This window comes from Stigmatopora argus, chromosome 13 (assembly GCF_051989625.1).
Source record: "Stigmatopora argus isolate UIUO_Sarg chromosome 13, RoL_Sarg_1.0, whole genome shotgun sequence".
NCBI lineage: Eukaryota > Metazoa > Chordata > Actinopteri > Syngnathiformes > Syngnathidae > Stigmatopora > Stigmatopora argus.
In genome coordinates, this window is record NC_135399.1 from 8,968,371 (window position 1) to 8,995,345 (window position 26,975).

Consider the following 26,975-nt stretch of genomic DNA (forward strand, 5'->3'; position numbering starts at 1 on the left):
GGTCAAAATAGATTATTCTAATGGGCAGTAAAACTAGGGTTGCAATGTTTAATTAACTAATTGACGACTAATCCATTATCAAATAAATCAATTATTTTGATAGGCGGGGAAATCTTTAGGGACTGTTTACATAAAAAGACCACCTGTTTTGAAACTTAACTGCTGCCAATAGCTCCAAAAATTAATCATGAGATTATTATTAAACTTGATTTTAATGTGAAGAGGAAAATAGTGAGTAAATTTTGGGACAATGGGGTTAATGAGGTCAGGAACGGAATTTTGTAAGAGTTATATAATTGATTACCCCATTTTATTCTATTTGTAGGGTTGGTTAAAGGCATGCCAAGCTTTGAATTGGGCTGCTTAGGTGGAAAACTGCTTTTTGAGTCATCCTCTATTATTAAATATTTTGACTCATTCATTTTCCCTTCCAAAAATCCTCAAAAGGGGCGTGGGGGTGCTGGAGCCCAGCCAACTATGGGCAGTAGGCAGGGTAAACCCTGAATTGGTTGCCAGGCAATCAAAGTAGTATAACACTGTAATATTTGGGCTTTATTCCTTCATCTTTCTGAATATATGTCAATCTCAAATTACAGTATTTAACAGTTTGATGACGCATATTTTCCTTTTCAAGGCCGACTTTTTGGGGCACAAAGGTTTTAAAAAAACTGATCTTTTTGCAGAAGGGAGGAGCGAATGAGTGATGAGTAGAGTGAGAAGTGAGAGACGAGCGTGAGGCTGATGAGGGTGAGCAATCGCTCACCACTACCACGCCTCACTACCAACTTGGTCAGCCATATTGACAGTACGCGTGAGTGTGTGTGTGCGCGTGTGTGACGATTCTTACCCTTATCTGTGAGCTCGGCGTCCGGCTATTTTTACCCGCAGCGTGGATATATAAAGCAGTGGCGATTGGGTCAGGAGGAGGCGGTAGGAGGTGCGAAGTCGGCTGGTAGTGGCCGGGCGACAACACTCCATCAAAGGCATCCTTTACCTTGAACGCAGATCGGCCGTACCGGTGAGTTCGGAGCCGGGGTGATGTATTTATTTATTTATTTTTACTTACTTGGGATATTTGTCGTTTCTTTGACGTCTTCCGTGTTTGGGAAGATGAGCGGAGGGGTGTCATTTTAGCCATCGAGGTGAGGTGTGTTATTAGCGATCAGGCTAATTAGTTGCCCCCCTCCGGGGGATAGGGGGCATCTCCGGGGCAAATGACTAGCGGCTGGAGCCTTAAGTCATGTTGCAATTTTGAAAAGAGGCTCATTTAATGTACATTTGCTAGACTTTTTGTCCCAACTTTTTCGGTTTCGAGGCGTACCTGGCGTCCACTGAGAGCCAGGGTGCTGGACTGGTTGTTTTGAGGGGGGCAAGGCTCCATCGTAGGCACCATTTACCTCCACTCGGCGCCGTCGTAATAGTGAGCTTTTTCCATTGTTACCACGGGCTATTTTTTTGCTTTTTCGGCGTTTTCCGGCGTCGGGTTTGCGTTTATTTTGGGAGAATGGCTGGTGTGTCAATTTGGTGCGTCTTAGCGGCCAGGCTAATTAGTTGACCCCGTAAGCAGCACCTCCGGGGCATAAAATGACTTGTAGCTGTCTGTATTTAGGAGTCAGCTCATGTCTCGACGTATTATTTCTTTCCATTAGCGTGGCTCGTTTTGTATTTCTGTGATCGTAACGAGAATGTTGTTTGAAGCAGCTTTTGGGTCTGAATTCCTACCTGGCTGCCTCCAAGATTAGCTTTGATGGCGTTAACACACATGGCTTTAATAAGTTGAGGTTGTTTAAGTTTGTGAGTTAGCCGACGTTGATTTGGTCCGGTGCGTCAACCCCACGTTTTTTAAGACACTGTGAATCACCCTTCATCATCCGCTATTTTAGCCCGTTTTCGTACGTCACCAGCTGTCATTTAAACGCGGCTGTTAATCAGGCGCCGGTAGCCAAGGCAGCCTCCTACCGTCCAGAAGCGCTGAGTTTTAAAGCACGCCTATTGGTCAACAAATAAAGAAGGGTTGTTATGATTGGCTAGGACGGTTGTCGTTTACACTCACGGTTCACCACGAATTTTCAACTCCAAGGATTGGCCAAGCATCAGCAAAGGAGCGCCGTGATTGGCTATTTTACCTGTCGCTCAATCCCACCTCACCCAAATTTGTCGGAACATGTTTCTTGGACACGATGCGAAAAGGGTGCCTGTGCTAAACGGGATGCCCGTTTTCATTTTACGGCCATTTTGTGTCGGTGCCACTCGATAACAACAGTATACAGTCAACACAAGTATATTCTTTGAAATGCAGTTGATATAATTTATTCAGACTTAGTTTTTCACAAAAATAATAATTTAAATTAATCTCCTGAATTTTAGCCAAATTAAAGCAGTTTGTTATAAACCAAACCGTTTTAAAAGCCATAAGAAGTTTAAGTTACCATTGCTACTGATGGCGGTGGTTATGTATTCAATTCCCTATATGTATCTATCTGTTTGGTTGATTGTGTGTCTGTGTTCAAGATAGCTGAATAAATCATACATCGATTATTATCAAAGGTCAGAAATATGAAAATGCTTTGTAGTTGTAAACTTAGGCTGAGGTCCTCTAGTTTTCTCTAAAAGATGTCTTTAATTTCCCAAAATATTTTTGCCCATATTGTTATTTCATACGCCCAATTTAAATTCAATGTCTGACTTTATTATCCCTATTGTTTGTTAAGCAAACATTTTACCGTTGATCAAGCCTCCACTTGGGACCAAATTACATCTCATTTGAGGAAGAGGTTTGTTGCTTATTGACACCTGATATCTATCGAGCATGGTTTTGGGTTTCTCTTTCTTATTGGGGCTGGTTTCCTTCTTTAAAAAAAAATCGACATTGTATGAAAACACAAAAGAACATTATTCATAAAAATCTCCCACATTTTGGTGCATGTTGTTGTAATAGTCATTCATTTTCTGTACTTATCCTCACAAGGGTAGTGGGCCGTGCTGGAGCCTTGTTGTAATATCCGGGTTAAAAAAATAAAAAAACATGTTTTATGAGAATGAAATTGATTTTTTTTTACAATAGATCTATTACATGGAAAAATTATGCACAATTTTTACACAATTTCCTCAGTTCATCACTGCTTTCCCCCTTTTAGGTATATTTGTGTTCTCTTCTCTGAATCTTATCGTGAAGTATTTTTTAAACAGTCATTCTAACTCTTTAACACCAAGAAGAGAAGATTGCATCTCTTTGTTTTAACCGTTACGAAAAGGGGGATACCCTCTTCCGTATCAAAGCACAAGATGCTCATTATTACTGTTTTTAACCTCTCGTTTCTTCAGAAATATTTTCATAATTCAGCCAACTCACAGGCAAGTTTCCGCTGTATTTTGTATATCAATAGGTCTACTTACTAAACTCATAAGGGTTCTAGGCCAAAGTTGAAGCAGGAAGTAGAAACGGAAATGAAAATGCTCAAGTAGGACTTATCTTGGGTAACCATGAAATGACTCACACATCAGCAATTGCACACCAAAATTAAATGCCAGTTTATTAACAAATATTTGGAATATAACGTAAAATTACAATTTTTCCAACTACTTTTTTCCTGTGACTTAAGAATGACTCACATCTTGCATGTTTTTTATGTGAAATAATGTTATTGTAGCATTCTAATTGTTTAATATTTATTTTTGAATTATTAACTACTATAAATATATTATCGAATAAATTCGAGTTTTATTTTCCCTAACTTAAATTAAAAAAAAAAAGAATTGCACTTGTAATATTTTTTGCATGTTAGTCAAATATATCTACTGAAAAACCTTTTTAATAATTGTACTTCACTTCCATTATATTTCAAACTTTCCTGCAAATAAAAAAAAGACTTTAGTTTAGTAGAAAAGTCATTTTTTCTTGTAAACTTACTTTTTGTTTCTATTTTGATATTTCAAGTAGAACAACCTGGAATAAAATCCCAATTTCATTCTTTCCCAATTGATTATTCCATAGATAAAAATACAATATTTAGTATTTTTATGAACTGTACACATAAACGTATCTTATTCCAACTTTGTTTTAATTGTCTTTATACTTTTAATGTGACATTTATATTTGCAATATTTGCTGGTAAACAACCCAAATAATTTCTCATAAAATTCAGACCATGCCTTTGATTGCTTTTAATTGTCCTTGTGTTATTATATATTGTAGCAGGTCTTCCCATTTTTAGACTGCGACCTTCCAAACATAGACACACTCTGTTTTAACAAACACACGCACCCTCACACATTAAGGTCACTTGAGGTGTGCTTTGTCATAAAGCCTTAGCCATTAAAATGATTAAATTTTACAGTGTCCAATCATACTCACCGTGCCGTTCCGGAACAAAGCCGACGATGTAATTTGGCGTGAAGTGATAACTGAGCCAGTAGATGCAGCAAAATCATCCAGCCATGTATAATGATGTCTGAACATAGGAGCCAAAAGCAAATTTATAGAATTGTTCATATCGCTTATACTAATTATTCAATGATCGATACTATAGGGTACTTTTATTTTTGCAAGCAGTCGAAGTTCCTGATTTTATGCTATGTACAGTACATTCATTCATTTACCAAACCCCTTATCCTCACAAGGATTGCAGGGGGTGCTGGAGCCTATCCCAGCTGACACCCTGAATTGGTGGCCAGCCAATCGCAGTGCACGAGGTGTCAGAAAACCATTTACGCTTACACTGGTACCTAGGGGTAATTTAGAGTGTTCAGTCAGCCCACCAGGCATGTTTTTGGGAATTGGATTGGATTGGATTGGATAACTTTATTCATCCCGTATTCGGGAAATTTCATTATGACAGTAGCAGAGGGTGATTAGACAGAACAACAAAGCAAAAGCACAAAGTACAAAGCAAATCAAAGTAAATGGGATTATTAAGAATCACCAAATCAGATCATTAAGACAGAACAGCAGCAAAAACACAAAACGAGCAAGAGTGGACGGAGCTACCGCTATTATAGAAACGGATACAGACTCAAAAAGACGTTGTAAAGTTGGAATGTTGGAAAAAACCCACACAAAGAGAATATGCAAACTCCACACAGTATCTCTGAACTCTTTCACTGACATTGACATTTATAGACTTCTAATCCATTTCCAATTTGAAGGGTGGCATTGACTGATCATGTTTTACTGATATTCACCCAGTGACAATGGATTGGACATCAATTGCAGCAAATGGCAGCTAATGAGTTCATATTTAAAAATAGATTAATTTTAAAACCTCTGTATTTTTTTACGCGATGGGCCTCTGAAAATGATGTCATTGAAGCTAGGACATATCTAGCCATAATGTATATATTATACTGAATATGCTCACTAGGAGGTCCCTCCAATCGGCCTTCTTTAGACTGGAGGTTCTTTTTTTAATGTCAGGAATTAGTCAAAAGGATTAAAAATTTGCATGTTCATCCCTTTACTGGATGGAAGGTCTCAGAGAATTTTTGCTGATCGACATAATGCTAGATTCTAAGTGAGAAATGGAAAAATGGTTGAATGTTTTATCTCCAAAAATATTAGATGTCAGTTTTTTCGCATAGAAGGCCACCTGGTCTCTCCTGTTCTAGGCCACGTTTACCTTAAGGACTTGTCCTAAAAGCGAAGTAATGATTGGAAGGTTTCCCATTAAATACAGTCTCTGTCCTTACTTCTTAAATCTTGGATGGGATTATAGAAATGACAAGATTCATTTTAATATGTAAATCCCCCTGCGATGAAAATGTTGGAAAGTTTCATAGAAAGTCTGACCTACTTTAAGTGGAAAAACTCTCAATTCAGATTCCAATGAGAATGTGTTTCTTGCATTAATAAAGCTGTTGTGTGTTTTGTCACTGATAGGAAAACAGAGGACGACTTCTTTCTCTTTTCTCAGCAGCCAACGACAGGCAAAGAGAGGATGAAGATGCCCAAGCCGGTGAGTTTTCTGTAAATTTCACTATTGAGACATTCAAACATACGATAGACCTCAAAGTGCATTTCCGAACGAGTGTATTTTTCCCCCCGGAACCTTGGGGGCACCAATAGATGTCACCACATAACTTGCTTATGATATTGACCCCAATAATATGCTTTTGATTCATACAGTATCTCAGAAATACCATGTCCGAGGATTTTTACTAAGATTTTCCCCTTCAAAGTAACACATTTGTACTCCCTATTAAAACCATGAATAAGGGGGCGGCTTATACGCGAGAAATTTAAAAATTCAACGGTTTTTAACGGCGCGGCTTATACGCGGGAGCGGCTTATATGCGAGAAAATACGGCATTAAATTAAAAAAATGAAGATAGTTGTTTTTATTAAGATAAGAAAAATAGACAACCGGTTGTGTAGTTCCCCTCCCGGCCGCCGGGTGGGGCAATTGTGCAATGGTTACCAGAACACCGACATCAGAAGAAGTAGTGCCTTAGCGATGCGTTCAAACCACTAAAATTGTACACAGAAGCGAAATGGAGGAAATCGCACACAGTGAGCTGACAGTAATACCAGGGGAGCCTTTACGTTTAAGGAATCTGTTACATCCGGAATGTCTTGTAACCAAATTCGGAAAAAAGGTTAGCGAACTTCGTAACTACGGGTTGATGAACGTACTAAAATCTTGCTCTACATGGCTAGTGTATTCCGACAAAAGGTGGCTATCTGCCTATCATTCATTTATACAAGTAGAATACTACGTACGTAAATTAAAATGAAGGCTAAATATTACATTTTGTCATTAGGATACTCTGTGGGACTGTAAATCCTATAATTGTGGGCATGTGGTATAAGTCTGTAAATTGCATACATACAAATATTTATTTCTTCCACCCTAATTTATTAGTCACAATGTTTCCACATTTAACGTTCCTTTTACCATTCAAAGGCACGCATGAGGTGTTTGTCGGAATGGGATGGGGGAGAAGAGTGAGAGGGGCACTTTGTTGAAGCCCACCTCCGATATTTGATGCTGCCTTGAGGGGAAACTCCCAGTCTGGTTATATTATCCTCCCGTGCCCCTTACACAAACACATGGGGCCCTTTCACTCGCTGTTTTATGTAGTGTGGAGCCCTACAGCTAGGCTTGTTAAAAACACGTATACCAGCTTAGTGGTGTTAGCTGAGGTTGCGGGCTATTCAAAAAAACAACCTTAGGTCATCTTTCAATGCTGTTTGTGTTCCAAGACCCTACAAGATCTGAAATCAAGGCCCAATGTTTTTTGTTTGCACCCCACAATCACATTTAATCATTTCATTTGTTCAGTATTCCAAAAATTATAATTCATGATCCTGTCATTGACAAGTCGGTTATGTGTCATACAAACTTAAAAAGGCGGCTTTAATGTGTCACTAAAGCACATTTGTATGATGTGTGCTGACATCAAGTTCTCAAAATGCCTTTGTATTTGATGAGCCTAGTGGCCCACCAGGCTAATAAAGCACTGGGAGGAAAACCTTGGATTTACCATAATTTCTTGTGTAATAATAAAAAGTCATCTCAAAGCAGCGGCACATAAAAGAGAAGTAGAAGTGAAATTAACTCATTGACATCAATAAATGTTCTTTTTCAATTCTATTAAGACAAGTTATTTTTCAGTGGAGCACTAGATATTCAAATTAATGAGTGCACCTCCTTATCTTAATCTCATGTTTCATTTGTTATGAAGCCCGCAAGCGTCGCACAATGCAACATCACACACGAGAGCAACTTGATCGTTTCCTCATTCTTACATGATGGGGCCAACAAATAGAGCTGACGTAATGCTGAGGCTTTCACTTGCAAAGTGTGTTGCTGCAGCGCATAAAAATGTTATAAAAAATGTTTTATATACCTCCGTACAAAGAAGAATCCGCATCACCCTGCCTGGGGTGAGGTCTCATCTACACGCTCAAATTAGTCCTGGGAAATGTTTGTGGCCTTGTACTTTATGACTTTTTTTATGGGCAATCCTTGTCTGTAAATATTCAAATTAAAAAAAATGTATTTTTTTGCAAGGAGGAAAATCAACTTATTTGTACAAAAGAAATCCAAATATTTCTGGAGATATATAACTTTACTAAATTAGTTAAGTTTACATTGACAAAACATACAAACTTTGGTTACTAAAAATATAAATAACATTTTTCATGAATTGGAAACAAACATGAGAAAGTAATTTAATTTTTAAAGGTCGGGAAATTGTGTATTACGCTGCGAAAATAATTTTATATTAAAATAATTTGAGAATGTATTCATTAAAAATAATAGTGTTTGATTTTATATGCAAACAAAAATGATAGGAAAAAGTTTATAATTAATCCAAATACCTCAGAAATGTGCAATATTCCAAACAAAAGTTCAAACTGAATGGTTATAATTTTACAATGACAAAAAAAGCATATTAGTATAACTTAAAGGTGGAAACAATTGCAAACATTACAAGAAAAAAAATCCAATAGAGTAAAACCAGATACTTAATAAATAAAAAAGATACTTTACAGTCACAAATGACTAATTAATGTGAACAAAAAGAGAAGTTAACTAATGTGTGTGAATTGAAGTTAACATATGTGTGTGAATTGAAGTTGACCGCGGCTGACCTTGCAAGCCAGCTAACAAGCTTATCGGTGAAGAGCTTTTAATTATGACTGTCTGAGTCTGGACACGGACACGCACAAACAGTGTCACCAGGCGGTCGTCCTACACAAACACACACATATATACACACAAACACAGACACACACACCGCACACAGTCATAAACCACATCTAGACCCACATTCGAGCCCCGACCTGCAATCACAAAATGGCGACTAGTCCTAAGTTTTATTGTCTCTTCTTTGGTGGCTTTTATGTTGACTTAATTATGTTTCCTGTAATATAGGAGTGGTCAACTCTGTAACACAATCTGGATAATCTGTCTTGACCATTTGGCAGCGTCTGTCGGTTGACATCTTGCGAGGCGATCCAGATTAGCGCCCTTGGGGCATTCGAGGAAGTCACGGACTCCTGATGCTCTAAATGTTTTGAAACTTGGCTCACCCTCCGTTAAGGTTGCAAACTCACGGCTCCTGGATTAATGGCAATGCGAATCATCGCTGCCAGCCCTCCGGTCCGAATGGATTGGACGTCACTCGCCGCCAATGGCAGATAATGCATTAACAGTCACCGAGCCACCTGTGCTTCATTGCATACACTGTTTGTACGGAAGTCTTATCATCATACTGCAGGCACAAATGAACACTGACCTCAAAAGGCAGCATGAAGCGCTCTCAGACAAACAAATAAAGACGTTTGAACATGCCAAACCCGTTTGCCGATTATGATTATACTTCACTTTTGCTGTTTGTCACGCAGACAAATGTCCGTGTTACCACCATGGATGCGGAGCTGGAGTTTGCCATCCAGCCGAGCACGACGGGGAAGCAGCTCTTTGACCAGGTGACAATCATCAATCCAACAATTTGTTTTTCATTCTTTGGTCATTTTGTTGTGAAAATGACTTGTCGTTTGGGATAGTTATATCTCATCTCATTTTCTGAACCGCTTTATCTTCACTAGCGTCGCTGGGGGTGCTGGAGGCTATCCCAGCTGACTTCGGGTCAGAGGCGGGGGACACCCTGAATTGGTGGCCAGCCAATCGCAGGGCACAAGGAGAGAAACAACCATTCAGGCTCAGACTCATACCTAGGGGCAATTTAGAGTGTCTAATCAGCCTACCATGCATGTCTTTGGAATGTGGGAGGAAACCGGAGTACCTGGAGAAAACCCACGCAGGACATGCGAACTCCACACAGGTTGACCGACCTGGGCTTGAACCCAGGTCTCCCACTGTGAAGCCGACGCGCTAACCACTCAACTGCCGAGCCGCGGATAGTTATATATTGCTCATATTGTTTCTTGCAAAAAAATAATAATAATTTGCATATCACATGCTATTCGAATGGTGAAAACATTTGTTTCAAATGTGTAGAAAGCAGTTTTTGCCCTTAACTGTCTGGCATCACTTTTTATATGAAACGTATTTTTAGATTTTTTTTGTGTGTCAAATTACAGCTTTTCAAGTTTTCTTGACAGAGTAAAACATTTGTAAATTTATAACTTTCTCAAAATGGTATTAAATAATATAAAACGTTATATTTTATCAACAGGAAATTTTAACCTTCATACAGAAAATGTGCAGAGTATAATTATCTTTTACTATTTCATATTTGTTTCACAAAGAATTACAAATTTTTCCTTTCTGATATTTTCTCCACACATATGACCATATCTTTTTATTTTAAATTAAAATTAAAGACTTTTCTCACAATATTAAAAGGTTCTATTAAATACCAACTTTCTCATATTTATTATATATTTTCTCATTGAGACGACATTCATAAAAAAATACCTATTTTATTATAAAAAAAATCTATTCATGAATTTTTATACCAGCTTTTATAAACAGCTTATTGCTCCACATTCCCAAGAATGAGTACACATTAAAAAAATCCCCTTTTTTGTTAAAGTAAAATGATTATCTTTTTTTCTTTCCAAATAATTCTTGAGTCATCTTTTGTTGTCCATCAAAGCAAAGGCGACACTGCAAATGTGTGCCAGTAGGTGCTTGCTTGTCCACTCCTAGACTGACAAAGATCTTTTTGTTCCCACATATATGTGTGTGCGTGTTAAAGGGCGCCTTTCAGCATTGTTCGCCCTTGAAAGGTTTTACTGATGCACAGGAAGGAAAACAAATGAAAGGGAAGCCTTTCACTTCTTTTATGGTTTCTGCTTTTCACAAGGAGGTCACACAAGCATTTGTCTATGACAATACATGTCATCTTAAATCAATCACTGACTGATCGTGTTCCTAGTGGTACACGGTCGATTGGTCGCTGGACTTTTGGTCGCCGGTCTTTTGGTCGCCCGGAAGCTAAGTGATAATTACCATTTAAATCGTTGCTCAAATTCCCTGAATACAAACTGCTAATTACTATTTAGTCATACTTAATGCCCTAGTAATTATTAGGCTAAAGCAAAGCTCCAAATTTCCCAGACTTTTATTGTTTTTTGTTGGAGAACTTGTTAAGACCCTGACTGACAGAGCTTCTTAAAGGGACAACGCATGTACATACAAACTCTTATACACTCACACGTCGGCTCAGTGAAACTGCTCATGGCCATTGTTGACTTTTATTGATGCGTAGACCGTGTTGTTTTACCTTGTTTTGTCGCCGGACTTTTTGTCGTCCGTTGTCGCGGTCGGGGCGACCAATCGACCGCACACGTTCCTAGTTAGACCTCCGATATGACAGCACTCGCTTTTTCTTTGTTGTCTCTTAGCTTGTTGACTCTGCAAACTCAGAAATTCAGTGTAAAAAAATCGACTTGTTCCCCAGGTGGTGAAGACCGTGGGTCTGCGGGAGGTGTGGTTCTTTGGCCTGCAGTACATTGACAGCAAAGGCTACATCACGTGGCTCAAGCTCAACAAAAAGGTGAGCCCTGAAAGCAAAACCCAGTGTTTTCCTGAAGAGTGGCATTTAAAAATGTATATTTTTGGGCGTTCAGGTGACGCAGCAGGATGTGAAAAAGGAAAACCCTCTGCAGTTCAAGTTCAGGGCAAAGTTTTTTCCAGAGGACGTCTCGGAGGAACTCATCCAGGAGATTACGCAGAGGCTCTTCTTCCTTCAGGTGCTTTACAGAAATATTTTATTTAAAAAAAACTAAATTAGTATTTACATTTTTTTTCATCACACAACACAAAATGCAATAAATAAGACAACAATTACTGCTTTTCATCTAATAAAAATGTATATAAATAAAAGAAAAACTGAAAAAAAATTACCTTTTCACCTTAAAAAACAAACAAATTAATTTAGAAAATAGTGAAATAGTGGAAAAATATGTACATTTAAAATAAGAGATCATTTACTGCTTTTCATCTAATAAAAATGTATAGAAATAAAAGAAAAACTGAAAAAAACTATTTACTTTTTCACCCTCTTAAATAAAAAACAAACAAATTAATTTAGAAAATTGAGAAATAGTGGAAAAATATGTACATTTCAAAATAAGAGACCATTTACTGCTTTTCATCTTAAAAATGTAGATAAATAAAAATACAAAATAAATAGAAAAAATAAGCAATTTACTTCTCTCTTTTAAATGAAAACAACGTTTAGAAAATACATATTTATTCTTTTCCCTCCTTTTTAAATGGAAAAATATGCACATTTAAAATAAAAAGAGAATATTGCCTACCATGGGGCTAAATAAAATGGATAATTAATTACTTGATGAACTGTGGCAGTTCAAGTAAGCAACCCATTGCCCAGTGAAGGAAACCATAATGGCAACATAGTTTTGTCTTTGATCCGCCAAGGTGAAGGAAGCCATTTTGAATGATGAAAACTACTGCCCACCTGAGACCGCCGTGCTGTTGGCCTCCTACGCGGTTCAGACCAAGTTTGGCGACCACAACCAGGATGTGCACAAAAGCGGCTACCTGTCAGCCGACCGCTTGCTGCCACAGAGGTAGGAATACTCAACTCCCTTGGTTGGGTCGGTGCCCATTATGTTATCACGCTGACATTTTTTTAAACTTCTGCCTGGAAGAGTTCTGGAACAACACAAGCTGACAAAGGAGCAGTGGGAAGATCGAATACAAACATGGCATGAGGAACACAGAAGCATGCTCAGGTGGGTGATCATGTTTCAGCGCCTTTGACGGGGATAGATAGACTTGGCAGCCAATGAGTTAAAGAGTTAAGTCGGGCCGGCTCACAAAAGAAAAAAGGTAAACAATGATTATCCCACAATATGGTGATAAAATAATTATTGATACATGGGTCAGGAAACCATTCCACCTTTTATTATACAATACAACTAATAAAAAGAAAAGCAAACTCTTTTCATGAAATGTGTATATCACCATTAGACATCCTATCCCAGGGGTGTCAGACTCGGGTTGACTCGATTCGTTAACGTCAACTCGATTTCATGTGGGCCGGACCATTTTAGATATAATATTTAGATTTTTTTTATATAAATGGATTGAAAGAACTGGATTAAAATCCCTGAATATTCAGTTTTTTTATAGATCTAAAACAATGTTTATTTTACCTTTTTTTAAAATATATTTTTAGATTTTACAAAATGATTTTTGAACTAAAAACACACAAAATTACAATTATTGTTTTAAAAGGGGGAAAATCAGGAAATTTAATATACATCTATACTCTTCATTTTAATTTGATCCTAAAACAGAAAGTCGGCACTCATGATTTACTTTCCCGGGCCACACAAAATGATGCGGCGGGCCAGATTTGGCCCCCGGGCCACCACTTTGACACCTGTCCTATCCGTTTGAACTGTGAGGGCGACGGCGACAGAACGAATGTTCCCTCCCACTTCAAATGGATTGGACGTCATCGGCAGTTAATTAATTAATTGGTCATTTCCTGTTGATTTTGGGTCACTGAACAGAAAATGTATTAGAAATGTCCCAAAATAAGTAAAAAGTGACTCAAAATCCTAATGAAATGACCCAAAATGAACAGAAAGTGAGCCATGTTCCCTGCAATTGGCTGCCAACCGATTCAGGCCAACTGAACATTGTTGGCGGGGAGATGCTCCAGCACCCCCGTAAGCGGCTCAGAAAATGAATGTATGAACCTTGTTCATTCGCCCTCTCCAGTCAAAATGAATTGGATGTATAGTGCTGTCAATGGCAGGCAATGAGTCAACAGACGCTATTATCATGTAGCTGATGAGTGCTTTTTTTTTTTAAACAAGGTTACCTTTATAAAATGAATGATAGATTATTGGGAAGGGCATTTTAATAACCTTCTAGGATACAAAGTATCGCCATGTACCACCTTTTTAATAGATATATTGTCACATCCCTGGTGGCAAGCTTTAAATGGTGGAATGAGTGTGTCTTACCTGTGTGCAGAGAGGACGCCATGTTGGAGTACCTGAAGATCGCTCAGGATTTGGAGATGTACGGAGTCAACTACTTTGAGATCAAAAATAAAAAAGGCACCGAGCTGTGGCTGGGTGTCGATGCCCTCGGGCTCAATATCTACGAGCATGAAGACAAGTAAGGCAATTTTGGAGAATCCCCTGTTCGGTTTTTAGTTTTCAAAATGGAATATTTATGGTTGCGTTTCATACAAAAGGAAACACTGAGCTTGTGTTTTCATCTCCGAGCCAACACTTAAAGATAGGTTTTATGTGGACACAGCGTCTCCCTGTGGTTAGAAGAGGTGTTAACTAGGTGTGTTGTTCAGGGTGGGGGCAACTCCTGTTTTTTGGGGGGATAAATTGACTTTTCTGTAGTCTTTGGACAACACAGGAGAATAGAAACTTTATACTCTCTTATAAAGTATATTTTGTCTCGTTTTTTGTGCATGCTATTGTTGACAGCTGCGAAATAGGGGAAACGGCTACTTTAATCACAATTTTATTTGGAAAAAAACAGTGAATATCAGAAAGCAAATGGGTTTTATTAGTTCAGAAGTTGGGTGAAACAGTGAAAACAGCTGTCTACTCAACTCAACAAATTTTTTATTCCTCAATGTTATTGAATATCCAGTGGGTCACTTATGCCTTTTTAGGTCCTACACTGAAAACAAATTGGCTAAATTTTAATTCATGCGTTCTTATAATTTTCAAATGAAGGCTTAACTCAATTAAAAGTTGTTTGTTTAATTAGTTTTACCTAGCCTATAAAAATAGAGGGGGAAAAAACAAAAAGTAATCACTTTGTAATGTGTAATTTAATCATTCTTGGGAAAAAAATGTAACTTTTGATGGTAATATGTCGAAACATTGTACCCGTTTCACAAAATTTGAATCGTCGTTCTGTCACAATTATATGCACGTATCCATACTTTTATTCTGAAGTTATTTTGAACAATACTTTTTTCAGGTTATCACCAAAGATAGGCTTCCCATGGAGCGAGATCCGAAACATCTCCTTCAACGACAAGAAGTTTGTCATCAAGCCCATCGACAAGAAAGCCCCGGTAAGCCCTATCGTATTTTACCCAGAGTTCATCTTGTGATTTTTCATCCAAACGCCTGCGCGATGCAGGACTTTGTGTTCTACGCGCCACGCCTGCGCATCAACAAGCGCATCTTGGCGCTCTGCATGGGCAACCACGAGCTGTACATGCGGCGCAGGAAGCCCGACACCATCGAGGTGCAGCAGATGAAGGCGCAAGCCCGTGAGGAAAAACATCACAAGCAGATGGAGAGGTGACCGCCACGAGAACTATTGGGCTGCCATTGAGTTTGATTTTGACGTCGATGGACCTCCAGGGCGCAGTTGGAGACGGAGAAGAAGAAGCGCGAGGTGGCCGAAAAGGAGAAGCAACGCATGGAGCGCGAGAAGGACGAGCTGATGGAGCGTTTGCGCAACATCGAGGAGCAGACGCACCGGGCGCAGAAAGAGTTGGAGGAGCAGACTCGCAAGGCCGTGGAGCTGGAGCAGGAGAGGCTTCGGGCCAAGGAAGAGGCGCAGCGCCTCGACAAGGAGCGGCAGGCCGCCGAGGAGGCCAAGACCACGCTTGCACAGCAGGCCGCTGATCAGATGAAGACGCAGGAACAGCTGGTACTCGCTATCACCACACTCATAGTCCACTTAGTATCATACCTGTCAACCTCTGCCGATAACTGCCCTTCTAAATGATTATGATTCCCCTTACAAACCCCCCAAAAACCTTACAAACACCGTACGAGTCGTACGGTGTTTGTAAGGTTTTTTGGGGGGTTTGTAAGGGGAATCATAATCATTTATAAGGGCAGTTATCGGCAGAGGTTGACAGGTATGCATATCCCAGCTAACTATGGGCAGTAGGCAGAGGGACATCCTGAATCGGTTGCTAGCCACCTCTTGATCACTGTGCCATCATACTTAATTAATTGCATGTGAAAAATGCTAATAGTCCAAGTTTATTTATTATAATGTCAATTTCTTTGCTCCAGTTCTTTTTTAAAAACTGTAAAAAAAAAAATGGGGGGTTCGTTAATTCAAGATGTGCTGCTTTTGGGTAAAAAAAATTTCCCTCCCCATTCATACTGTAGTCCGGGGGCGGTCAACTTTTTTGCTCCAAGGTCAACCTTTCAATGAGCCAATCTCCTACAATCTACTTTGTTGTTTGGGTTAGAAGGAGTGGGCAAATCGGCCACTGCGGGTGCAGCTTATTGTTCCATAGACACTTTAACCAATGGGGGTTGTGCTGAAATGCCAAGCACCTGACTGAAATCCACTGATTGCACTTGTAACATACCACATTTGTGGAAAGGTATCACACATGACTTAGTGCAGGGGTGTTCACATTTTTTGGCACCTAGATCTACTTTTCAAGGAGTTAATCTTCCGCAAGCTCAGCAATTATGCAATGATATACCTCGCTTTAGACCACATGTGTCAAAGTGGCGGCCCGGGGGCCAAATCTGGCCCGCCACATCATTTTGTGTGGCCCAGGAAAGTAAATCATGAGTGCCGACTTTCTGTTTTAGGATCAAATTAAAATGAAGAGTATAGATGTATATTACATTTCCTGATTTTCCCCCTTTTAAATCAATAATTGTAATTTTTTAATCCATTTTTTTCTGTTTTTAGTTCAAAAATCATTTCGTAAAATCTAAAAATATATTTAAAAAAGCTAAAATAAACATTGTTTTAGATCTATAAAAACTGAATATTCAGGGCTTTTAATCCAGTTCTTTTAATCCATTTATAAAAAAACAACAACTAAATATTATATCTAAAATGGTCTGGCCCACATGAAATCAAGTTGACGTTAAAGCTGACACCCTTGCTTTAGACTCTATCAACATGTATGGGAACCCCTGCTCTAGTCTGTACTGACGCACTTTGGATTGTAAAACTACTAATGATGCTTTATGATTGACAGGCTGCCGAATTAGCAGAGTTCACTGCTAAAATCTCTCTGCTGGAAGAAGCCAAGAGAAAAAAGGAGGAAGACGCAAGCGAATGGCAGCACAAAGTACTAAACTTGTCAACTCCGACGATCTCATTGTGGTGTCTGAAAATGTCGTCTGACCGACTGCACGCTGCCATCCAGGCTCTGTCGGCGCAGGAGGACCTGGAGAGGACGCGGGAGGAGTTGCGGGCGGCCATGATGTCACCGGGCGCGGCATCACCTCACGAGCAGGACGAGCACGACGAAAGCAACGAGGAGGCCAGCGCCGAGCTGCTCAGTGACGGTGTCAGCAGTCAGCGTAGCGAAGAGGACCGGGTCACAGAGGCGCACAAGAACCAACGTGTCAAGCAGCAGCTGCAGGTCAGTGGAGGGTTAAAAAAAAAAAGTCATGATAATTAAAAAGTTGCTCATTTTTGGAGGAAAAAGCTTGTACATCTGGAAAAAATACCGATTTTGTGAAAGCATTTGTATCCTTACATATCATCTGATTCATAGGAAAAGTGTTTTTCCACATATAAAATACATACCTGTCAACCTCTGCCGATAACTGCCCTTATAAATGATTATGATTCCCCTTACAAACCCCCCAAAAACCTTACAAACACCGTACGAGTCGTACGGTGTTTGTAAGGTTTTTGGGGGGTTTGTAAGGGGAATCATAATCATTTATAAGGGCAGTTATCGGCAGGGGTTGACAGGTATGAAAATATTCTGTGTGACTGTTGACGACTTCCCATTTCCTTCCACCCGTCAGGCTCTGAGCTCGGAGCTAGCGGAGGCACGCGACGACACCAAGGACACGGCCAATGACGTCCTCCATGCCGAGAACGTGCGAGCGGGCCGCGACAAGTACAAAACGCTGCGGCAGATTCGACAGGGCAACACCAAGCAGCGCGTCGATGAATTCGAGTCAATGTGAAGGCGGCAAAAGCCCCAAAAAGCGCTGCCTTGCGCCTCGCCAAACATCCGCCAATCCCCCCCCAAATCTTTTGGACAGCTCGCAAAATGGCCGACTTTCGCGGATGACTCTAAAGCTTTAATATCGCTCGCTTACTTTTATTTCTGACACTTTGTTTAGAACTCGCTTGTGTGTGTGATTTTGTTTTCTCTTCTTGTGGCTCATCAGCTGACCAGTAAACACACGCAAATCAAACTCACCCATTCGCCGCCTCTTTGTGCTCTTTGTCTCGCTCCAGTCTTGGATAATAAAGCCCAGAAGGCCGTTGATGTCTTGGAAAATCTCTAATCCCGAAACAACTCAGCCCACAAGGTAAGAAATGGTTGATGCTAAATTTCTGGTTTGAGGTTGCAATTAACAAGGTGACCAAACCATTTGAACAAAACCACTTTTTCTTTTATTGCTCATATTCAACATGACAAACCATCCATTTGCAGCAGTACAAAAAGTCCAATTTTTGTGCTTTACCAGTTGACGAAAATGACACCCACTCAACACATTTTAAAGCAATCAGGAAGGAAAGGGCTACAGCATATTTTGGTTTTACAACAGCTGTTTTCTTTGTTTGAATTAGACCTAAACGGTACAGGAATAAAAATTGTTAATACACATCAAAGCCAATTTGACATGAAAATGTTATCGTTAAAGCCATAATTACATATTTTGTCTGATATTTTCCTCCTCTCCTGAATGTAAATACATCAATCGGCTCTTTGAATTCTAATAATAAGACCAAAATTTTGTTTTTGTCTCAACATTTAATCTAATCTTGAACATGACACAACAAGCTATTCAGACTCGAAGCATGTTAACTGTTAAATTGTTTTTTTGTGACATTTTGCCTTATTTTTCCTACAAACACAAATGACTTCACCACGAATAATCAGCAACCTGAGCCTGACAATAACATCTGAAAAGCTTAACATCATAGATAAAAAAGTATTATCGGAATGCTCACAAGAATAAGAACACAATGTAGCAGTGACACTTTTGTCATAAATACACAAAAGGTTTCTTATAATCTCATATAAAAACAGATCTCGTTATTAGGATACAATTTGTATCAACAAAGAGGAGGCAGGAACAAACGCCATCCAGGCACCAGTTTATCCACGTTTACTGCAGATTTTTTTTTTAATTGGACAGCTAGAAGTGCTTGACATGAAAAAAGACCCATTTGAAATACTAGTGTCAGGCTAATCTGACATGATAATGTAATACCATTAACTGACAAACATTCCTCTAACTGGCTTGCCATTGAGGAATATGAACTTTGATCTTCTCTGACCTAACCTGTGAATTAAAAACAATTTCAAGTTGCTACTAGAAGGAAAGGGAAAGCTCCTCAAAATATTAAAACTGCTCTAGAATGTGAAATTTTAAATTGGGAATAAGAAAGTCAGCTCCAAAGTAAAACTTTAATCAGGACAGCAACAAAAAAACTGTCACTCCAGAACTAGAAACTGTGCTCTGAAATTACAAATGTTTGGTTCATGACTCCAGACAAGAAAGTGTCCCCTTGAAAAGTTAATCCTAGACTTAGAAATTTTGATTTAAAACCTCCAAGTCATGGGAACTAGCAAGATCCTGGAGCTTTTAGGATTGAAATTCTGCTAAAGAGACAACCAAAAGGAGGATGTGATAGTTCATAAGTGAACATAATTCTGAAAAATTTCACTGTGTGGACTTTCTAGGGGACTTTTTCTTCCGCTTTTCACAGATGCTCTCTGAGTTTCACTTCCCTTTTGCAGGGGAAATCCAAACCTGCAATAAACACTTGACACAACACCAATAATCAGAGGTAGGCTGTGTTATCTCTTGGAAATACCCTGATATGATTGCCCCTAAAAAAGCAAGAACACAAGAACAAAAAGTGCCAAAAATCATGAGAATAATATAAATAACTTAAAATATAAGGAATAAATAACTTAAAAATGCACTGTTACCCTTGAAAGCCTTGACACACAAACCATATTAGCACACATGTAAATGCCTTCACTTCACAATGTTACGTAACCTTAAACATTCCCATTTTAAGTGCTAGTATAGCATATTTGTTTTTGTTTTTTTCATGTTCTACTATATCTAGCACTCGTATGACAGGTGTTTTCACTAACCTTGATAGCTCCTAAATCTCTGTCCTGAAACTTGGAATTCCGCCTCATAACAATATTTTTCTTCCCCTTGATTTGTAACTATTCCCTGAAGTTGTGGGTTTTCATTCACGCACAAAAGCTGCAGACTTTCAGCTAACCATTCTGAAAACCCTCCAATGTACTTTGATAGTCTTTCGAATTCAGGGATTGGGGTTTAAAACTTGTTCAAGAGCTATCCTGAGATTTCTCCATCAAAATGGCAGCAGCCAGCTCCTGTGCGTCAATCACACTCGGGTTCCGACTCATTACCACCCTCACCAGGTCGGCGGGGAAAATTCCGCAGAGATTCAGGAACACTCTTTCCCGTCTGTCCTGGGCCACCGAGGGCCCGTCCTGCAGGGACGGCGGTCTCGTTTGAAGGGGGGACGGAAAGGACATCCGCGGTAAAGGTGCGAGGCTACGCGGTGAGGAATGTCTGCTCATCCACGGTGAGGACCAGACGTTCTCGGAAGGTTGAGGACGATTTTGAAGAGGGAAGAGATCGTAGCAAGGTCTTGGAGGTTGTAGGTAGTGCTGGTCCCAGTTCATCTGTGCTTGTGGAAGCTCAGGATGATTCCGCCTGGCGGGAAACGGTGATCCTTGATGGTACCTGCTGGAGTCCTGGACTCTGTCCTCTTGCCAAAGAGAGCTCGCTAGAAGAGAGCACTGGGAAAGGGTTGAGCTTTGGGGTGGTTGAAACGTAGGACATTCTCCAGGGTATCTTCTCAGAAGCGGTAGATGAATCGATGGTGGAATGTGAGTTGAAAAGGACTGGTATGGGCTTTCTTCCATATCAAAATGAGTAAGTCTTCTTATTCCAGGTGAAGCATGCTGGCTCAGACCAGGGGGACTTCGGCTTACGGGCCTGCCGCATTGGTTAGGACAAGGATGAGTACGATGGGTGTGGTGGTAATGGTGTTGGCAAACTGGCTTGTCCTCCAAAACTAGGTCTGGCGAGACGGAGTCTGAACTGCTGTCACTGCTGCACTCAGATGGCAAATACCTGGCTCGGAAATCTGCTTGACAGAAGCGCTCGGGACTTTCCGGAGTGCGAAAACCCAGGATTGACGAGGTTTTTACTGAAGAGTTGTACCCCAACACCGGAGACTCGGATTGGTTGTAACTCGCTCCTGAGGATCCTGGGTTATCCCATACATCTGAATTTCCTGAGAAAGGCAACCTCCCTGCCATGGAATGTCCAAAGATGGTTTTGCTGCTTCCCTTGCGTTCGACTTTGGACTGCACTTGGAGATGGTCCTCCAGGAGTTCTGATAGGGACCTTGAGGCTTTCTTTGGGGTTACCCGGTCGGACTCGGACGGCATCTGGTTCCTGGCCACAGGGGAGTCTTCCATCTGGACTTTGGATATTGCAGAAGACATTTTAGCGCTGGCCCGGAGCTCATCAGCTACAGAACGCTGAGGATGACTGCCCCGTTCCGGGTGGTAGAACTTGCACTTATGCCCATACGTACATTTCTTGCCTAAGGAAACAAAAATGGCAAAAGGTGGAAATCTTTTGGGAGCTGCTTCTTCTGTGCCAGTTGAAAAAGGTCAGCTACAGTGGTTAGAAAGTTAGTGTTTTGAGTTGTAAGTACATTTCAGTTGGGGAAGCTAGTAACTTCAGGTAGTGAAATGGTACTGTTTTATCAGGGCAGGGAAATATACTATCAAGGTATTCATAGGCATCATACAACCTCGTCATATTCAAGTGGTTTCTCAGTACATCTAGAAACTGGTCGTGTTTTACCATAGGGACAGGGCTGCTTCCTGTTTTCGGGTATGACTGGCCGCTTTCTCAGGAAGTTCTCCAAACTGGGTCCATGGCGGCCGAGAGGATCATCAGGGGGCATGAATCTAATGAAAGTAGAGTGAAAATAATTCAAGCTCATCAGCTAAAGCTCATTCTCATTTTGGGGGAATTAGAAGGGCAAAAAGGACGAACTTGTCATTGACAAAGGAGTACATCAGGAGCCGTTCGTCGATGAACCTTTTCCACTCGGGCTTCTCGTTGGCCAGGTCGCGGTAGTTGTCGTTGGAGACGATGATGCCATCCGACTCGTAGGCTAATTTAACAATGAAGCGGTCATCGTAGCAGACGACACGCCGTCCTTGCACACGGCGGGATGGTGTGAAGACAAGGATCTTGTCCTTCTCGAGCTGCCTTAGGATGTCTTGGTCTGGAGGCAAAAGTCTGGATTGGTCATTTTTAAGAAGCAGTTTGAAAATTCTACAACTATGATTGAAATTTTAGATGTAGAATGCGGTCCTCGGTAATTCCGTATCATCTCTATCCAAGTTATTAACAATAGGTCTTGTGCCTTAGTAGTGGTCGACGTCAAAATTCTGGCGTACGGCTTACCTGTGATGATAGCATCTGGACGGGATTGCTCCTTCCTCCAAGCAGGAACAAAAACTGTGATGTCACTGTGGCCTCTTTCCAAGAACCAATCAATTGCCAGCTGGATGCCTTGGCAGGAGAACACCTCCTTGTTGCCGTGACTGAACGATGAAGAAGAACAGGAGTGGCAATAATTAACATAAGCTATATTCTTCAAATAGGTGAAAGTATGAGCGAAAGGACTTTCAGACGCAACACAACCACCGATCGTACCTCATGGCCACATTACTTCCGTCCACCACAACTGGCCGAAGGTTGTCTTTGTCCTCCAGGTGTTTGGACGAGCACAGCAGCATGCAGGAGTCCGCCGAGGACGAAGGCGAGTAGTAGGCAGACGAGGGCAGAGGAGACTGAGATCCTCCTATACCTTTTAGGGGCTCGACTGGGTCTGCCTTGGTCCCCAGTTTAACCAGTTCCCCAAGGATGTCGTTGATGAGTGCGGACGGGCCTAGTTTCTGCAATACCAGCAACACCAGTTCTTCCGGGTAACCCAACTTCAGAGCAAAGTCCACTTTGGTGCGACAGTTGGTGGTTGACTGGGGGTTCTCCACCAGGTCCAGCCTGGCAGGGGATTCCCGGGTCTGTGCCTGAATGGAAGCCTGGCGTTCATCCTCGCTGTCTCCGCTTTCCTCGGAGAGGAAGCTACTCAAACTAGCGTTGCTGCTATCCAAGCTATTGGTGCTTTCACCGAGGCCAGAGACTCCAGAAGCTGACGCTTGCGTGGACGACACCTTCCCGGCGTCCTTCCCAGTGCTCTGGCCGTCCACGTGGAGGTAGTCCAGATCCAGCCCCAGGCTGAGGATGTGGCCTGTCCCATCCTCCACATGGTCCCTCAGGCCCATGAAGCCGTCTCACACATTCAGACCGGGCGTTGGCGAGCAGACTTGATTAAGCGGGCCCCTTCAAAAAGATGGAGGATGCTTTAAACACAGTTTTCAACTTGATGTCACAGATCATAATCTAACCGATGGTGGAAATAACACTCTAAAGAAAAATTAGTCAGTTACTGGTGACTTTGCTGCCCAAAATTTGAACTAAAAGGAAAACCATAAATACTCCAATCTATCCATATGTGACCAACTTTCGGCTAGTTAAGATGTCACTGCGTTCATTTTCTTGTTCTCCTCCCTGTCCATCCAACCGGGAGGGGCGGGGCTATAAGTGTCTGGCTTGCACCTTTTTTAGCAAAGCAGCTGCCAGCCAATCTGTCCTTCTGTCACACAAACTATTGTCCTGGACACTCTGCACAGACGGGTTATTTTTTTGTGTGTATTGGTAGTGTGTGTGTGTGTGTGGGAGGGGGGATATCAGCTCCCCCTCCCACACTGTCTCGCGAACACACAGACAAGACTTGTTGGCCATACAGCTGCCAGACAGAAACAAATATGACACAAGCACCAGCTGAGGCTTTGACCACATTGTTTGAATGGTTTTATTTTTAGCCCTTTTTATTTTCAATATGTTTTACTGCTTAAAGTATTTTGAACTACCTAATTAGATTTTTTAAAATGATCTATGTTTGGTATACAATGTGTATGCTTTGGATCATGAACTGTTCCATGTTCCAGGAGTCTAGGTTATTGCTATCATTTAGTTGATTAAAATATGGCACTTCTATGATTCAAGTTATTTGACCAACAACATTAAAAAAATAATTACATTCCCATTTCATTTTTTTATAATGTATATATATATACATGTACCATATACATATTTCTACATTATACAAATGTTTTTTGAAATGGGAATTTTATTCTTTTATTTTATGGAGGTCAAATCATTTTAATCATAAAAGTGCCATGTTTTATAATTAAAGTAGTGATTTGACCAACAATATTAAAAACAATAAAACAAAATTCCCATTTCAAAAAAACATTTTTATAATGCATATACTATATGTATATATATGGTACATTTAGTAATAGTTCAAATCTGTCTTATAAGTCTAAATAAATGACAACTAAGAAATCATCCTTGTAAAACATTTCAGTCTCTGAAATACAGGAAAAATCAATTTTTAAATGATTTTTAAAAAATAAAATCACAAATCACACAAAATAGCACTTTACCCAACAACTTTACCTAATTAATGTTTCATTTTACCACATTAAAGTACAGTAAGTACAGATTATGTAGCAGTGCTACTGTCCTGGAGCATTTTTCTATACTACAAAAAAAAACTTTAAAAAGCTCTGCTTAGAATGACACACAACTCATGAAATAATGAAACTGCTGAGTAATATCAAGTGGGATGGGGGGCATCTGGGTCGAGACGTGCACCTCATGCCTCCACAGTGAGCAGATGCCTCCTGAGCCACTGACCTCCCTCAGGGGGTTACTCCCCCTACCATGAGCCCTGGAAAAGCCTCCACACGACCCACGGGGCCTGCTGGGCGGCTGCCAGGGACTGACTCAGGAGCGGAGGGGTGGCAGTCCGCTCAGGGGGGTGCAATAGTACAAAGGCGGTGTGGAGTGGGGGGAGGGGGCAACAGATGCCTACTGTGGACACACTCTGAAAGCATCCTGGAACTAGTGCACCCCCCCCTCGTAAACTCAGGAGATGCATAGCACCCTCAGATGGTTATGTCTGAGTGGTGAAATCAAAAAGGTTAAGTTTTTCCTAATAATTTGAAGGCTTAATATCATAACTGGGGACTGTGGCACATTCATTATTTGTTCTAAATGTTGTATTTAATTGAATGCTTTTATTGTCATTATACAAGTATAATGAGATTTATGTATTTGATAACTGGAGATTGTGGGTTACTTCAATTGAACTGCTGTCAGCCATCCCAGTTGAAATAGCTAATTATCCTCTAATGGCAGCAATTTGGTTTAATTATTTTATAGGTACGTACATCTTAAACATAAGAGAAAAGGTAAGTTATTCCTGTAGAAAACATGTTTCATAACCCAACTTGCTGACATATTTGAGCCATTTTTGATGGTTTATCGATTTTTCGGTTATATTTTTGTTGTCATTTGTGTGTTTTTTTTGTTTTTAGTTCACTCTGTCTTTAGTAGCTTTCCATAAGATGCCACTTTAACTCTGAATAGGTGCATAATAAAAAAAAATTGATGTTTCTAGACAGGCATTGAAGGCTGAAGTTAAAACAAATAAGTTAACTGACTGTCACCCAAAAAATAGGCACCAGATTAGAACATTTTTTCCTGTGACAGTGAATTATGATGATTGTCAATATTACAGGACACTTCTATAAGTGCTTCAAACAACTCATTTTGCCAACTTACATCTTCAACATCCTTTTGAAAGCAAAAGTCTTAACTTAAATAAAAAAGATGAGTCGATTTGTATACTCCTTGCATACAATTTGACTTGTGACCCTCATTTTCTTCTAAATTTCCAAAGAACACATTCAAAGAGTGACTTGTTACTCACCGGACAAAAGATCCTAAAACCTTTCCTGTCCTTTTCCTTGCACAATTTCAAATAAGTGTGCCTTGTAGCCAGCCTCCGAGACCCCAAACCACCCCAAAAAATGCACAATGTCCCAAACTCCGATGGAAAGCCAGGAGTAACTTCCTTCCTTCTGGGCAGACCGCCGTCAAGTGAGACAGCCCGGGGGCCCCCTTCACCCCGTGGGCCACCTTTTCTGTCTCCTCCCCCATTTACACCCACACAATAGAGAAACAGGTCAGGTGGGTGTGTTGTGGGGGAGCACAAACGGTGCTTTTCAGTAGGCAGCTGCATGCACACACATGCTCAATTACCAGATGAATTTGTCTAAATTACAATGAAAAAAATACCAGGGCCCATAAGGGACATCTTTACTGAATGGTGTGCTCACTTTTGCTAATTTAGCATCTACTGTGGGTTGACTTCCTTTTTTCTAACAACAGCAGGGATGTCACAAATCCACTAACTTTGATTCATAATACACAAAAAGTCCATTTTACATATTTTTTATGCATTGACACTAGTATGTAAATTCATCATATGATGTGATGTGCAGTTCATCTAATTGAGATGTGAAATTAAATCAATAAATGTTATGATTAAACGGGAAATTTAACATATTGAAATAATAAATCAGATCATTTATTTTTCGCTTTAATACATTAGAACACAGGTTTCAAAGTGCCGGCCCGGGGGCCAAATCTGGCCCGCTGCATCATTTTGTGCGGTCCGAGAAAGTAAATCATGTGTTTCTATTTTAGAATCAAATTCAAATGATGATAGATGTGTATTACATTAACTGATTTCCCCCTTTTTTTAAACAATCACTGCAATTTTTTCATCCAATTGTTTTCTTTTGTGTTTTTAGTTCAAAAAGCATTTTGTAAAATATAAAAATAAATATACAAATATTTTCTGTTTTCCACTTTAAAAAAATAGTTTGTTTCCATTTGAAATAAAAAAAAACATGATTAAAAGAAATTTTCCATTACTAAGAAAAAAAAAAGCTCAAATAAACATTGTTTTAGATCTATAAAAACGGACTATTTAGGGCTTTTGATCCAGTTCTCATAATCCAATTTAAAAAAAAAAAATCTAGATATTAGATCCAAAATGGTCCGGCCCACATGAAATGGA

At 40.1% G+C, this 26,975-nt stretch overlaps 3 protein-coding genes across 7 annotated transcripts in view; 1 reads left to right on the top strand and 2 right to left on the bottom strand.

Annotated features, from left to right (window-relative positions):
- Positions 1-991, bottom strand: part of ttf2 (transcription termination factor, RNA polymerase II) — a 75,510-nt gene extending 74,519 nt beyond the window's left edge. For all 5 annotated transcript variants that reach the window (XM_077617873.1, XM_077617872.1, XM_077617874.1 and 2 more), the window contains exon 1: positions 848-991. The gene's annotated coding sequence lies outside the window, so the exon portion shown is untranslated. The remainder of the gene's footprint in view (positions 1-847) is intronic.
- On the top strand, positions 730-18,090 carry LOC144087416 (radixin-like). Its single transcript, XM_077617885.1, has 14 exons — positions 730-1,018; positions 5,876-5,951; positions 9,350-9,433; positions 11,374-11,469; positions 11,543-11,665; positions 12,357-12,508; positions 12,590-12,673; positions 13,929-14,075; positions 14,907-15,003; positions 15,072-15,235; positions 15,299-15,590; positions 16,900-16,992; positions 17,071-17,289; positions 17,684-18,090. Exons 2-14 carry the CDS (start codon positions 5,934-5,936, stop codon positions 17,846-17,848), a joined length of 1,734 nt encoding a protein of 577 aa, XP_077474011.1. The 5' UTR covers positions 730-1,018; positions 5,876-5,933; the 3' UTR covers positions 17,849-18,090.
- A 206-nt stretch (positions 18,091-18,296) lies between these two features.
- LOC144087388 (putative ribonuclease ZC3H12C) lies at positions 18,297-26,074 on the bottom strand. The gene is made up of 6 exons (XM_077617837.1): positions 25,821-26,074; positions 22,634-23,320; positions 22,382-22,521; positions 21,965-22,199; positions 21,770-21,876; positions 18,297-21,503 (listed from the first exon to the last, which is right to left on the bottom strand). The coding sequence occupies exons 2-6, from the start codon at positions 23,260-23,262 to the stop codon at positions 20,209-20,211; spliced, it is 2,406 nt and encodes an 801-aa protein (XP_077473963.1). The 5' UTR covers positions 23,263-23,320; positions 25,821-26,074; the 3' UTR covers positions 18,297-20,208.
- Between the last annotated feature and the right edge of the window lie 901 nt (positions 26,075-26,975).

What these genes read in the sequence shown, in the direction of transcription:
- LOC144087416 (XM_077617885.1), top strand. An exon ending in GGCTCAAGCTCAACAAAAAG is followed by an intron (nt 11,470 to 11,542) that starts GTGAGCCCTGAA and finishes TTGGGCGTTCAG; the next exon opens with GTGACGCAGCAGGATGTGAA. An exon ending in GTGTCAAGCAGCAGCTGCAG is followed by an intron (nt 17,290 to 17,683) that starts GTCAGTGGAGGG and finishes TCCACCCGTCAG; the next exon opens with GCTCTGAGCTCGGAGCTAGC.
- LOC144087388 (XM_077617837.1), bottom strand. Translation starts at nt 23,262, where the DNA reads ATGGGCCTGAGGGACCATGTGGAGGATGGGACAGGCCACATCCTCAGC. An exon ending in TCCAGATGCTATCATCACAG is followed by an intron (nt 22,200 to 22,381) that starts GTAAGCCGTACG and finishes TTTTGCCTCCAG; the next exon opens with ACCAAGACATCCTAAGGCAG. An exon ending in GAAGCAGCCCTGTCCCTATG is followed by an intron (nt 21,504 to 21,769) that starts GTAAAACACGAC and finishes TTGTTTCCTTAG; the next exon opens with GCAAGAAATGTACGTATGGG.